The 15154-nt window shown below is 49.0% G+C and overlaps 1 protein-coding gene across 3 annotated transcripts; it reads left to right on the forward strand.

The window, feature by feature from the left end:
- The first annotated feature begins 931 nt into the window (after window positions 1–931).
- On the forward strand, window positions 932–14671 carry LOC140905789 (GTPase IMAP family member 9-like). 3 transcript variants are annotated; one of them, XM_073329268.1, is made up of 5 exons: window positions 932–1138; window positions 6459–6494; window positions 7130–7169; window positions 10582–10690; window positions 12801–14671. In XM_073329268.1, the coding sequence occupies exons 4-5, from the start codon at window positions 10600–10602 to the stop codon at window positions 13775–13777; spliced, it is 1068 nt and encodes a 355-aa protein (XP_073185369.1). In that variant the 5' UTR covers window positions 932–1138; window positions 6459–6494; window positions 7130–7169; window positions 10582–10599; the 3' UTR covers window positions 13778–14671. The 3 variants fall into 3 exon arrangements, with proteins under 3 accessions (XP_073185369.1, XP_073185370.1, XP_073185371.1); XM_073329269.1 differs by lacking the exon at window positions 10582–10690 and having other exon boundaries at window positions 6456–6494; XM_073329270.1 differs by lacking the exon at window positions 10582–10690.
- The last annotated feature ends 483 nt before the right edge of the window (window positions 14672–15154 follow it).

Below are 15154 nucleotides of genomic sequence, written 5' to 3' on the forward strand. Positions count from 1 at the left end.
CAGGCAGAGGAGAAGGAACCAGGGACTAGGCTTCCCCAACAGTTTGTTCACCCACCACCCATGGGTGACACTAGTATTTCCTGATTTTCAAGGTTGACTTTTCTTCACCGTTCACTTTCTAGAAGGGCATGCTGGGAAAGGGCTGGGGAACCTGAACTCTGCTTTAATGAAGTCTGTTGCAGTGAATAGCAGAGTTACAGATGCAAGATTCATTTCAGTCAATTGAGGGACGTAAGAGTTGATTGATCACTCCAGTGTACACAAAGCCTAAATTCACTTTGCCTGTAATGTTTAATAATTGTCTTTTTACTTCTCTCCCCCTTAATCCACTGCTTTGCAAGTGGTATCATCTGCATCCTTCACCATCCCCATTCTCTGCTCTTTCATTCCCTGAGGCTCTCTCCTCCCACCACCATAATTCTCCCTCATCACTCTCTCTTCACTCCCTTATCCCTCCTCTCCTTGCCCAGCTTGGCAGGAGACACTGGGAGCTGGGGAGGAGGCTGCCAGCAAGTGGAGAGATAGTGAGGGGGCTGCTGCTAACAGGAGGGAGAAGAATCTCCCTCTGCACCCTACTGCCTTGGCCACTCTCCTATACCCTCAGCCTCAGCTAATCCCTGCAGGGGCCATCACTACCTGCATGTAATAGAGCAAGAGGCAGCTATCTTCTTAACAGACTCTTCACTGGGTGGGGGGAGTGAAAGTGGGGGAATGTCCCTCTTGTCTAATCCCCTCGCCCTGCCCCTGGAGTTGCACCTCTGGTAACTCTTATTGGTGCTGCTGCTCCTGGCCTGTGTTATTCCTCACATGAGTGTTTGGGGCTTTGGCTGCAGGGTGCATTTGTCTGTGGTGTTTCTCCTCTTTGCAAGCAGCCAATCAAGCTACAGGCAGTTTCTGTAAAAAAGTTTCCCAGGGTTGCTTGTTTGGCACAGTTTGCTGATCAGTGTGCTCAGCCTGCAGGCACCTAACTGCACTGCGCTCACCCTCTGCCTTCCTATCTGCACCTCCGAACTTTACCTCTGCCCTCAGTGTGTCCAGTCTATTGACAAAGAGACAACCCCAGGGGATTGTGTCTGTTCTCATCTGACACCAGCAGCCTGGGAGGAGAGTGCCGAAACAAACCAACAGCACAGAGGAGGTAGTGTGTGTGTGTGTGTGAGAGAGAGAGAGAGAGAGTGATGAGTTTTAATGTCCTGTTTTAAGCTAACATTGCCTAATATTTAGATTTGTAAATTTCCGCCAAATATACTTCCTTGCAGTCTGTGGAATTTACTGAAACCAGGGGAAAATAAAATAGTCTTGAAAAGAATTACACTTTTAGTGTTTCATCGTTTAACTGAAGCTAATTTATCTAAATGAAATGTGAATGACCAGGTCTGACTGTAAAGCCTGGTGGTTTTCAAGCTGAAAAATCTAATGTGAAGAAGTAACAAAGGCTTTCATCTCTAGTATCATTTTTTTCATACTCACTGATAATTTTATAATACAGACGTTAAAAGTTGATCAGTGACTCTCAAAGCGCAGCAGAGGATGCTTGGTTTGCCTGGGCACATATTTGGAGGACTGATGCCCAGAACCACACAAGTGGCACACGGTCACATGGGGGTGGTGGGAGGAAGGTGAGGCTGGTGTGGTCGAGGTGAGTGACAGGGGGTGACAGGCTGGGGTGCCCACATCCCTGGGGCACCCTGCCAGGGTCTGGACATGCAGGCTGGGAGGAGACGACCCTGGCACTTCCCTGAGCTGCAGCCTGGGTGTTGGGAACCCAGGGGGAGGAAAGATCTTGCTATGGGGGCAACCCGGTCTGATGCCGAAGTAGCATGATGTACAGTCATGGGGGGTGGGAGGGCAGGACTGCTGTGTCAGCCATCTTGGCTTAACCTCCCACATCTAACAACTCCTTCCCAGCTGCTGCCCCCACGCCTCCAGGCATCTCTCCCATTCGACAGGCTGCAGGGACTGCACAGGGTCCTCGCTAACAGGTCCCCTGTGATGGACGGATTCCCGGCCAGCTGCCTCTTCCTCTGCTCTCGCTGCTCTCGTGCTGGGCCGAGCTGGCCCAGAGCAGCTGGGAAGTGACTGTGCCCAGATGTCCCAGGGCCCTGCTGGCAAGGGGGACGATAGGAAAGAGAGCAGGGCAGAAGGAAGGGGCAGACACTGGGGTCAGGAGGAGGGGGTGAGCATGGGGGCAGATGGGGGAGTGACAGAGAATGGGGAACAGGATGAGCAGCAGGAGCAGATGCGTAGAGAGGAACATGGGAGCAGAATAAGGGGCAGTGGCTGAAACAGGACAGGGGCAGCATGGATTAAGCTGATCCAAACAAAACACCACCTCCCCTCCAGACTGTTTCAGGACCTTCTGCTGCCCTTCTTCAAACAGCTCGCTCAGATTCACTCCCCTCCTTCTCCTTCAGCAGCAACCCCTGCCCCTCAAATACCTGCCCCCCCTAGCTCCCTGAACCCCTCCCATAACTGTGGCTCCCTTGAGCTGCCCCTGGCTTTCTCAACCCCCTTGCACCTGCTACTGAGGGGTGGGGGGATAGACTAGTTCCACCTTCCGCCCCCCATCTTCATCAGAGTCTGAACCTTGGACTTCAGTAGTGAGTTCTAGCATTTGAGCTATAGGGCTAACTACATTAGCTGGCAGCAGAAGACTGTTATCTTGTGTGAAGCAGCCACTAGAGGATGATGCATAACACTATGTTATAGGTAGGGACAAATATCGCAGGATCTCTCTGGGGAGCAGCATGGTTAAGTGGATGGGATTTGGGTCTGCCACATCAGAGATCTGGTTCCTGTCTTCACCTTGTGTAGATTCTCAATGACATATGAACCCTGGCTTAACTACAGTGGAGAGTCAACTCAGGCTGAGACTTACCAAGTCATGGAGTCCCGGGGCGATGCTCTGGAACTGCTCCCTACGAAGCCAGGCAGGACTCTGGGGCAGTCTCCTCTCTGTGAGCAGCCTGTCTGCAGGACACACAGCTCACCCGGCTTCCACCTTCCTGGGTCTGACCTCAGAGCATTCAGCCTCCTCTGCCCCTCCGTGCGCTTCCCACAGCGAGTCCGCTCATGTGGGGTCCTGGGGAAGCCAGAGGGTCCTGCCCCCCAACTCCACAGTCAGACGTGATTCTCAGCCAGCCTGTAAAACAGAAGGTTTATTAGATGACAGGAACACAGTCCAAAACAGAGCTTGTAGGCAGTGATGAGCTGCCAAAATCTTAACAATCGGTTCCCGATAAAAAGTTCTGATTTAAGGGATGTGCCCCAGTATGTATTTTTTGTACCAAGAGGGTTACCATACGTCCATATTTTCCCAGGAGGAATTTTTTAAATTTAAAAATTCCTCCCGGACGGCGATTTAAGAACCAAAAAGCCTGACCTGTCCGGGAAAATACGGATGTATGTTAACCCCGCCGAAAGTTCTTTTTTAAAAAGATGGGCCTGAGCTAGAAGCAAGCTCCGTTTCATGTGTGGGTCCCCGCCACGCCCTGGGGCTGTGCTAGGGTGACCAGATGTCTCGATTTTATAGGGACAGTCTCAATTTTGAGTCTTTTTCTTATGTAGGCTCCTATTACTCCCCACCCCCATCCTGATTTTTCACACTTGCTGTCTGGTCACCCTAGGGTGTGAACATGTGTGGGTCCCAGCTGCTCCCTGCCCCCCTCATTGAAGCAGGTGTGCAGGGTTACTGCCCTGGGAACTGCAGGGCACCAGTGGATGTGGGGCCAGCTGCAGACAGGGGCGTGGGGCAGGGCTAGCTGGAAGCAGGGGGGGAAGGGCTGGCTGCGGGCAGGCAGAGGGTGCGGAGCTGGCTTGAGACAGGAGGGTGCAGGGTTGGCTGGAGGCAAGGGGGTGCGGGGCTGGCTGGAGGCAGGGCAGGGGGTGCAGAAGGGGCTGGCTGCGGGCAGGATGGTGGGTGCGGGGCTGGTGTGGACAGGGCACGGGGTGCGGGGCTCGCTGCAAGCAAGGCAGGGGGTATGTGCGGCAGGGGCTGGCTGTGGGCAGGGGGTGCGGGGCTGGCGGGAGAGAGGGCAGGGGGTGCGGCAGGGGCTTGCTGCAGGCAGGGCAGGGGGTGTGGGGCTGGTGCGGACAGGGCACGGGGTGGCTGGAGATGGGCTGGCTACGAGCAGGGCAGGGGGTCCGGGGGTGGCTGGAGACAGGGGCTGGTGCGGGCAGGGCAGGGGGTGGCTGGAGACAGGGGCTGGCTGTGGACAGGGCAGGGGGTGCAGGGCTGGTGCGGGCAGGGCAGGGGGTGCAGGGGGTGGCTGGAGGCAGGGGCTGGCTGCGGGCAGAGGGTGCAGGGGTGGCTGGAGGTAGGGGCTGTCTGCGGGCAGGGTGGTGGGGGCTTGCGGGGAGCAGCCCGAGCAGCAGGACGCAGCCCCGGCCCAGCAGAGCAGCCGGGGACCCCCCAGGCAGCAGCGGGAGCCCCAGGGCCGGGGGAGCAGCAGCACCAGGGCTCGTGCCCAGGGCCGGGGGGGCAGCCCACGTGGCTCCCGCAGCAGCGCCCCCGGTGGCCGGAGGAGGAATCACATCACTTCCCGGCCGGAGCCCAGCAAAGCCTCAGCCCCCCCTGCAGGGAAGTGAGTTAACCAGTTCTAAAACTGCTTAAAAATTTAACAGCCGGTTCACACAAACCAGCTCCAGCTCACCACTGCTTGTAGGTACAGGAAACCGGACCCCTAAGCCAGGTCCATCTTGGGGCCAGGGAGGCCAGACCCCAGGTCTGGGCCTTCTTCTCTTTCCCCAGCCAGCTCCAAACTGAAATTCTCCAGCCCCTCCTCTGGCCTTTGTCTCTTTCCCCAGCCAGGAGGCCACCTGATCTCTTTGTTCTCCAATCCCTTCAGTTGGCTCCTTGCAGGGAGGGGCCCAGGCCACCAGTTGCCTGGGCACAGACAATGGCCAACACTCTGTATCATGGCAACTGATGACCAGGGCCCATCCTCTGCAAGAGCCAGCTGGAAGTGTTGGAAAACAAAACAAGAAGTGGAGGCCAGGTGACCTGTTTTTCTGGGAAAGAGACAAAGGATGGAGGAGGGGCAACTGGGCGTGACTGAGCATGGGCTGCTGGAAGCGAGGCGGTCTCCTGGACTAAATCTCAGGAAGGAGATCTAGGGCTCTGGGCTCTGGATTCCCCAACATGGAATTTGCTGAGTTGATGAGCTAACAAGATCTGTTCTACTCTGTGTCCCAGTCAACCAATAAATCTTCTGTTTTACCTCGCTGCTGAGAGTCACTGATGACTGCGAAGTTGGGTGTATGTCCCCTTAGGGGGGTTGGATGTATAGGTCTTCTCCAGCTGTCCTATCCAGGTGGACTCACTGCAGGGAGCTCATGATGGGAACAGGGGTTCTAAATGCTCCAAGATCAGACCCAAGAGGTGCTGAAGCCAAGGAGGCTTGCCCTAGTGAGTGTGTGCCCTGAGGGGTGTCAACCTGCCAGAGGGTCCTGTGTGAACTTCATTCATGAGTGGTTCCAGGGCACCAAGCCTGTGTGCCCATGACATCCTCCTACCTCACCCCTGCCCCCACCTGCCTCATACAGCCCAGCTCAGAAAGCCCTACTTCTCACTGGGTCTGGAAAACAGGGGCAGAGGTGCTAGAAAGCATGTGCAGATTAGCCTTATGTAAGCAGGACATAAGGCTAATGTGCAATGGTTAAATGGGAGTTCCACAGAGACCTGTTTTATTAGGAAGTAGTTTTCTGAGTAGCCAATGCTAGGGGCCCCAGAGGGAATGAACAGAACAGAGAATCATCAAGTGATCCATCCCCTGTCGCTCAGTCCCAGCTTCTGGCAAACAGAGGCTAGGGACACCATCCCTGCCCAGCCTGGCTAATAGCCATTGATGGACCTATCCTCCAGGAACTTATCTAGTTCTCTTTTAGTTATAGTCTTGGCCTTAACAACATCCCCTGTCAAGGAGTTCCACAGGTTGACTCTGCACTGTGTGAAGAAGAACTTCCTTTTGTTTGTTTGAAACCTGCTGCCTATTCATTTCATTAGGTGACCCCTAGTTTCAGGGTCAGGCAAAAACAATGAGACAAATGGTGTTAAATTTGGTCTCTGTCTCATGGTTATTAACTGGTTTTCTTGACTTTTACTGAATTAGGCGTTCAAGAATATATAAAGAATGCAAAAATAAATTACGAATGAAAAAATCTCAGTAACTGTTTTTAAATAAAAACAAAATAATTGATTGAATAAACTAGTGTTTACTTCCTAGAAATACTATTACTTCCTCATTCCGCATTGTCAAACCTCTCTGGTGAGGGGAAAATTGCATTTCCTTGAATGTTGTGTTCTGTCAGCCTGTCGTTGCTTTACTCAGTGTAACTCTATTGACTTCAGAGAAGTTATTCCTGATTTACACCAGTGTGTGCCAGGGGAGAATCTTGCTGTATGTTTTGTAAATAGCTGCAGGAGAGTCTCATTCGTGCTTTGTTTTGTTTTTTAGCAGACGGCTGAATCCATTATGGGAGGAAAACAAAGTTCAGTGAGTATCATGAGAAATGGATCATTTCAGAGTCCAGCTAAATGAAATGTTCTGGTGCAAAGTATATATAGCACTGAGAGACCTGGGTCGTCAGCAGGGGGGATTGAACCTGGGACCTTTGGCGCTAAAGGCATGAACCTCTACTGCAAGAACCTAAAGCCAGCGGGCATTTAACTAAGGCTGTAGACCAGACTTGCTAATCTCTCTCACAGTGGTCTCAGTACCTCTGGTTTACATATATATAATTCACAGAGAGATTAGATTTGTGTTGTGGCTTCATCTCATCTCTGCTCAGCTTAGTTTCCTAAAGGCAGAGCAGCTTCTCTTAGGCAAGAGAAGCCTCCTCTACCACAACTGCACCCCCTCTTACAGCGTGCTTCTCGACCCAGATATTTGTTCCATTTCCCTACTGTGTCTCTGGCCTTGGTATCATCCTTAACCCTGAATGTGACTCCTCTGCCACTTCCGTGTCTACAGATCTGCTGCCTCTGCAACGTGGCTTTCCCAAATGTAATCAAACGATGCCCAAAGTGGCCTAAGGGAGTTCAGGTCGATGCGTTGCTATTTCATGCGTTCTTTATGTCTATGTTCTAATCATTTTACAATATTCACATTTTTAAAATCAAATATTTCAGCCAGAGTTTTATCCTGGATGGCAAACTGAAGACGAAACGGGTAAGAAAATGACAATTTCCCTGTGCTGTCCTTCTTTCTACATGAATTGTCAGCTTGTGATTTTCCGTAATGAAATTGAGAGCCTCGCTAGCACGGGGGGTTGATCCAAAAATCCCAAAATATCTCTTCTCACTCAACAGGTTTGCGTGGGGCTCAGTAGTTCCCTCTCCCCAATTTGGCCTCTTTGCTCAGCTGCAAGGACAGATGCAATCGTTGTAAAAACAAGAGAAGGAGTTGCTAGGTCACGTGTGTGAGATTCTCATGAGCACTGGTCAAAAAGTTTCCATCAAAGCTGGGGTTTTTTTGGAAAATTGGGTTTTCTACTGAACAAAACTTTTCCTAAGAAGTGGGTGCTTTCCATGGCTAGTTTTGACTTTCCCTCAGAAAACCAAGAACTTGTCTTTTGGCAACTGGATTTAGACTGAAAACGTTTTATGTGTTTTGTTTTGTTTGTGTGAACATCTGAAATTTTTCAAAAAGAAAAGGAGTACTTGTGGCACCTTAGAGACTAACCAATTTATTTGAGCATGAGCTTTCGTGAGCTACAGCTCACTTCATCAGATGCATACCGTGGAAACTTCAGCAGACTTTATATACACACAGAGAATATGAAACAATACCATCCCACCACCAACCTCAGCCTGGTCCAGTCCACACAAGAGATCCACTTCCTGGACACTACAGTGCTAATAAACAATGGCCACATAAACACCACCCTATACCGGAAACCTACTGACCGCTATTCCTACCTGCATGCCTCCAGCTTTCACCCTGACCACACCACACGATCCATCGTCTACAGCCAAGCTCTGCGATACAACCGCATTTGCTCCAACCCCTCAGACAGAGACAAACACCTACAAGATCTCTGTCAAGCTTTCTTACAACTACAATACCCACCTGCAGAAGTAAAGAAACAGATTGATAGAGCCAGAAGAGTTCCCAGAAGTTACCTACTACAGGACAGGCCTAACGAAGAAAATAACAGAACGCCACTAGCGGTCACCTTCAGCCTCCAACTAAAACCCCTCCAACGCATTATTAAGGATCTACAACCTATCCTAAAGGATGACCCAACACTCTCACAAGTCTTGGGAGACAGGCCAGTCCTTGCCTACAGACAGCCCCGCAACCTGAAGCAAATACTCACCAACAACCACATACCACACAACAGAACCACTAACCCAGGAACTTATCCTTGCAACAAAGCCCGTTGCCAATTGTGCCCACATATCTATTCAGGGGACACCATCACAGGGCCTAATAACATCAGCCACACTATCAGAGGCTCGTTCACCTGCACATCCACCAATGTGATATATGCCATCATGTGCCAGCAATGCCCTTCTGCCATGTACATTGGTCAAACTGGACAGTCTCTACGTAAAAGAATAAATGGACACAAATCAGATGTCAAGAATTATAACATTCATAAACCAGTCGGAGAACACTTCAATCTCTCTGGTCACACAATCACAGACATGAAGGTCGCTATCTTAAAACAAAAAAACTTCAAATCCAGACTCCAGCGAGAAACTGCTGAATTGGAATTCATTTGCAAATTGGATACTATTAATTTAGGCTTAAATAGAGACTGGGAGTGGCTAAGTCATTATGCAAGGTAGCCTGTTTCCTCTTGTTTTTTCCTACCCCCCCCCAGATGTTCTGGTTTAACTTGGATTTAAACTTGAAGAGTGGTCAGTTTAGATGAGCTATTACCAGCAGGAGAGTGAGTTTGTGTGTGTATGGGGGTGGGGGGGATGTGAGAAAACCTGGATCTATGCAGGAAATAGCCCGACTTGATTATGTAAAGAGTTGTCACTTTGGATGGGCTAGCACCAGCAGGAGAGTGAATTTGTGGGGGGGGGTGGAGGGTGAGAAAACCAGGATTTGTGCTGGAAATGGCCCACCTGTTGATCACTTTAGATAAGCTATTACCAGCAGGACAGTGGGGTGGGAGGAGGTATTGTTTCATATTCTCTGTGTGTATATAAAGTCTGCTGCAGTTTCCACGGTATGCATCTGATGAAGTGAGCTGTAGCTCACGAAAGCTCATGCTCAAATAAATTGGTTAGTCTCTAAGGTGCCACAAGTCCTCCTTTTCTTTTTGCGAATACAGACTAACACGGCTGTTCCTCTGAAACCTGAAATTTTTCAGTAACAGTAAATTCCACCCAGCTCTACTCTGACAGTACAGGTGGGGTTCTGTTGTTTGGGTCAAAGGAACATACTTACATTTTAGATACGATAACGTTTGACATTTCTATGCTCCTGCAGACAAAGGTTTGAGACTGCTGGTGTGGGTTAAGCTGCCTCCTCCTATCTCTGCCAATGCACCTCAGTCCTGACCTGCGATAGACCCTGGCAGGTCAGTGCCGGTTCTCTCCTGAACAAAGACCCAGGCTACGGGTGCGCTACGGAGCTCATGGCGGCCCAGCTGCATTGGCGCAGCTGAGCCGCCATGGCGCTGCTAGTGCCGAGAGCTCTCCTGCCGACTTACTTACTCCAGCCTTGGGGTAGCTGTGCTTCTCCCACCCATATCTCGCCGCCCACACCAGTGCGTAGGTCAGGGTAACTTACATTGCTGGGGGGGGTGACTTATTCACACCTGAGTGACAAAAGTGATGTCACTGTGAACTGTCGTGTAGACATGGTCTGGCAATCAAGGCAAACCTTGCAGTGGTTTTGTGACGTGGGAAGTTGTTTTCTATGGTCCAGGACAACACCAAAAGTGGTTCACTGAAGAGCTGTCCTTACACTGGAACTGACAGTTCACACTCCCACCCAACAGAGCTGGGCTAAAGGTTTTCTCTCTCTCCATCCCACCCCTTTGGGGGCTGCAGTAAGTCCCACAACTGCCTTGAAAAAAACCCAAATCCCCCATACCCCCTCCCAGCACTTCTCCAGATTTTGCAAACAGGGAACTTTTCCCAGGCTGCACTGCTGGTGTAACGCCGACAGACCCCAGTTGTCAATAGGCAGGATCGAACTGGGGACCTCTGAAGTTTAGTGGATGAGCCTCTACTGCATGAGCTAAAAGCCAGTTGGCTCTTAGCTAAGGCTGGAGAGCAGACTCATTTTTTCTCTCTCTCTCTAAGTGGTCTCAGGGCCACTAGATGGGACAGAACACCACACCCAGGAGGTGTGTGGGTTAGACCAGCTCCACAGACAATCTCGGCTTCCTGGGTGTGGTTGGAAGGATGGTCTGTGTCTGTGGCATACCCCATCCCTGCACCCGCCTAATTGGTCTGAGGACAGTCATGCTGATGTGGACACAGGTTCGGTGGGACTCTCCTCACTGATCAAGAGTGAGGGGGTCACTTGTGGGCAGGACAAGTGCTCTCGTGCAACTTAGCTCCCTTCCTCCAATGAGCCTTCCACAAATCCTACCCACCATTTCTCCCCCATGCAGGGGCCAGGGCAGTTACTGATGACCCGGAGCAGCCCAACACCACAGGGAGAGGGGATTCAGAAGGGGAGTTTTAATGAAATCACCGAGGGCCATTTTCTCCATCTCCCAGGCCAGTTTCTCTAGGTGGCTGTTCTTCACCCTGCCAGGCCCACCCTCCCCAGCTGGCAGCTCCACTTACCACCTGTCAGCCAGAGCGGCTTTCTCTGGGCTGCTCACCCGTTCGGTGTCCCGGGCTGTTACCCAGCTGATGAACGGCCTCACTGGCTGAAACAGTTGGGAAGGCGCCATTTCCCCTGGTGTAACTCCCCCCTAGCTGTGTGCCATGCAGACTCCATGCGAGGGGAAGAGCCCAGGGGATGCTGTGGCCATTGTCGAGAGAGGGCTCCTCTCTGGGATCCCATTGCTCCTCTGCTGCTGTGCAGACCGGCTACCCATGGAGGTCCTAAGGGGTCCATGCCACGGAGAAGGTGGGATTTGGCTCTAAAGCCAGGCAATGCAGCTCTGGTGCATTTATTCCCCTGGATGTGTTCATCAGCTCCCCTAACTGAGAGTGACAAGAGCTGCTATTGTGGGCATGGTGCATGTTCTCCATCTATTTCTACTGTCTGTACCTCTCCTACAGTGTTTTCTTCCTGTCCTCCTCCTCTTTTCCCTCACCGTTTTCCCTCCTGTTTTCCTTCTCCTGCTCCCCAGGCTCCACTCTTTTCCCCTTTCATCCATCTCTCCAAATTATTTGTCCCTGTCATACATATAAAGGGAAGGGTAAATCCCTTTAAATCCCTCCTGGCCAGAGGAAAAATCCTCTCACCTGAAAAGGGTTAAGAAGCTAAAGGTAACCTCGCTGGCACCTGACCAAAATGACCAATGAGGAGACAAGATACTTTCAAAAGCTGGGAGGAGGGAGAAAAACAAAGGGTCTGTGTCTGTCTGTGGGATGCTTTTGCCGGAGACAGAACAGGAATGGAGTCTTAGAATTTAGTAAGTAATCTAGCTAGGTATGTGTTAGATTATGATTTCTTTAAATGGCTGAGAAAATAGCTGTGCTGAATAGAATGAATATTCCTGTCTGTGTGTCTCTTTTGTAACTTAAGGTTTTGCCTAGAGGGATTCTCTATGTTTTGAATCTAATTACCCTGTAAGGTATTCACCATCCTGATTTTACAGAGGTGATTCTTTTTTACTTCTATTAAAAGTCTTCTTGTAAGAAAACTGAATGCTTTTTCATTGTTCTAAGATCCAAGGGTTTGGGTCTGTGGTCACCTATGCAAATTGGTGAGGATTTTTACCAAACCTTCCCCAGGAAGTGGGGTGCAAGGGTTGGGATGATTTTGGGGGGAAAGACGTGTCCAAACTATGTTTTTTCGGGAACCCAGATAAAGTTTGGTGGTGGCAGTGGAAGTCCAAGGGCAAAGGGTAAAATTAGTTTGTACCTTGGAGAAGTTTTAACCTAAGCTGGTAAAAGTAAGCTTAGGAGGTTTTCATGCAGGTCCCCACATCTGTACCCTAGAGTTCAGAGTGGGGAAAGAACCTTGACAGTCCCATTCCCCTTTTCCTCTTTTTTTGTATTCCATTCTTTCTCTCCCTAGTCTCCTTCCTTTCTCTTTTTACCTCATCACCCAAAAAAATAAAGCAGGGGCTGATTTGCAGAGCTGCTGAGCACCCAAAACTCCAGCTGAAGTCACTTGGAGCTGGGTATGCTCCACTTCTCTGGGAAGTCAGGTCCAAGTTAAACTCCTTGGGCATCTTCTGCTAACTCGGGAGCCCGTTCTATAGCCTGCCCCTGGCTCTTTCTGCTGCTCCCACATTGCTGGGCTGGCTCCTGGTGACTGCGGCTCCTCTCTGCGTGTAGTAGAGGCTGGACAGGGAGCTAATGAGACCTGGTGGCAACACTGCACCATGAGCAGTGATTCCAAAACAGAACAGTAAGGATCCAGATCAGCATCCCTCCCAGAAACAACACCTGCTCCCTGTGCTGGCCCCTCCAGCCCAAAGCCTGCTGTGTGCTTAGAACTCACTCAAATCTGAACCGAGGCCTCCAAAGGTGACCGGCTGTCAGTGCTAACCACCCACTTTACTGCTCCGCTCCAACATGCAAAATGTTTCCACACCGATTAGCTAAGGCCTTACAATAGGTATAATTACAGAAAGGGAAATCCCCAAACACACCCATTGTTACTTTATTATCTTTACAATAACATTGTCAAACTTACTTCTTCCAGGCCCAAGAACTGCCAGCCCGTGCACTGAGATATCCGAACTAAGGATTGTTCTTGTTGGTAAAACTGGATGTGGGAAAAGTGCAACAGGAAACGCCATCCTCCGTGAGAATCTGTTTGTGTCTAAAATCACAGCACAATCAGTAACAGTGACATGTAAGAAGGAGAGCAGGGCTTGGAACGGCAGGGACATTGCAGTCATTGATACACCTGGTCTTTTTGACACAAAAATTCCTTTAAAAGAAACTATGAAAGAAATTGGGCGTTGTGTCCTAGTCTCTGCCCCAGGACCCCATGCTATAGTTCTGGTGATGCAGCTGAGTCGTTTCACTGAAGAAGAGAAAAAAACAGTTGAACGAATACAAGACATTTTTGGGGAAAGAGCTGTGCAGTACATGATCTTCTTGTTCACCAGAAAAGATGACTTAGGTGACACGACTTTAGAAAAATATTTAAAAGATTTGGGTGACAAAGATCTTGAGAAGTTGATGCAAAAGTGCAAGAATCGATGCTGCGCTTTTAACAACAAAGCAGAAGGACAGGAGAAGGAAGACCAGATTTCAGAGCTGATTGCAATGACTGATAAGATGGTGCAACAGAATGGAGGCTCACATTATACTAATGAGATGTATGAATATGCTCAGAAGAAACTTCAAGAAAATATCGAGGAGAAGAGAAAATACTGTCAGGAAGAGAGGGAAAAAAATATAAGAGAAGTGAAATCTTGGTATGATGAAAAAATTAAGAAAATAGATGAGAAATTTAAGAAAGAAGTCTCAAATAATGAAAACTGTTGGAAAAGAGAGATAGACACCCAGAGACAAGAAAGGAAAAAAGCTTTAGAGAAAATAAATATTCAATACCAGGAACAGCTACGTGAACTCAGGGAAAGAGCTGCTGAGGATGTTACTCTGATACAAGATATTTTAGAAGCATTCTCTTCTGTATTTTCAAAAATCAAAGGCTGGTTTTCTAAATGATTGACTTACTATAATTTCTCCTTCTCTTGCCACTTTGCCACTAGTGATGAATGGAGTTTGTGCTTTGTAACACTTTCACCTCCTCTTTTTTTTCTTCACAGAAGTTTACAGTTGTATCAGCTTCTTAGTCAGCTTTGTACTGTCATACCCTACAGCTAATGCATACAAGCTATGAGTAAATGAAGCCCTTAGCATTTGGTCTTTATTAACAACATGTGTTGCTTCCATTGAAGACTCTGGTTACAGCTCTTAGATCTCTTCTGGACTAAAAGTTGGAATAAGCTAGGGTTGATGTATTATATTAATTGTGACTAATATTGCTGTCAATATGGTGGTAAATGTAGACCGTATTTCTGTTCAGGAATCATTTACAGACATCAGAATCTGTTCATTAAAATAACCATTCATAAGTATTCACTGATCAGTTTGGATCAACAGTTCCCAGCTCATTGGTTGTTCGCAAGCAGTTCATTCAGACTAGTCAGTATTCGATATTTGTAAGTTGTGACTGACCACCCAAGTCACATGATATTGTTTCTGCTTCTGGGGGGAAATTTTGTAAACAAGAAGATAACAAATGATCCATGATGTCAATTTTCAGACCAATAATCTGGAAATTCATGAAACCTTCACAATTTGCAAATATTTTTTTACATTCAATTCAGTACGTCTATTCGCTAAACTCTTTGTGACTAAATGTTTTTTAAATATTCAACCAGTTCTAACTGCTGTGTAACTCCCACAGTGCTCCCACATTTACCCATGGATATAGCCTGCCTGTAATCATGTAATTAGTTCTCCTATATTTTCCTGTTTAGCTTTTGATTTGCTGTGAAATGTGATGATTTCCATGAATTATGAATGATTCTATGAAAATAAATTCTATTATTTGTATTTAACCGTACGGCAGCACTTGGGGGTTTTGAACGTGAGGACTCTACTGCAGCGATGTCTACACTGGCAGGTGTGCAGTGCTGCGGTTACTGCGCTGCTCACAGAGCGCTGCAGGGAAAGCGCTGTTGGGTGTTCACACTGTGCTCCTTGTGACTGTGGCACACGGCCACATGAGCAGCTCTTGCAACGCCACAGAGAGCAGGGCATTGTGGTTGCTATCCCAGCGTGCAAGTGGCGGCAGGGTGCTTAGGGAAGGGTTTGCCTTTTTTATAATGTGATTTTGTCTACACCTACATTCTGTGCGTGTCCATAAAAGCGTCCACCATTGTCAAGGTTCCTTCCCCACTCTGAACTCTAGGGTACAGATGTGGGGACCTGCATGAAAACCTCCTAAGCTTACTTTTACCAGCTTAGGTTAAAACTTCCCCAAGGTACAAACTATTTTACCCTTGGACTTCCACTGCCACCACCAAACTTTATCTG

The sequence above is a fragment of the Lepidochelys kempii genome, chromosome 2 (assembly GCF_965140265.1).
Source record: "Lepidochelys kempii isolate rLepKem1 chromosome 2, rLepKem1.hap2, whole genome shotgun sequence".
Classification (NCBI taxonomy): domain Eukaryota; kingdom Metazoa; phylum Chordata; order Testudines; family Cheloniidae; genus Lepidochelys; species Lepidochelys kempii.

Excerpts from the sequence above, each read along its gene's own strand:
- LOC140905789 (XM_073329268.1), top strand. The coding sequence starts at position 10,600 with ATGACCCGGAGCAGCCCAACACCACAGGGAGAGGGGATTCAGAAGGGG. Across the intron at positions 10,691-12,800 it reads CCATTTTCTCCATCTCCCAG|GCCCAAGAACTGCCAGCCCG; the intron begins GCCAGTTTCTCT and ends TACTTCTTCCAG.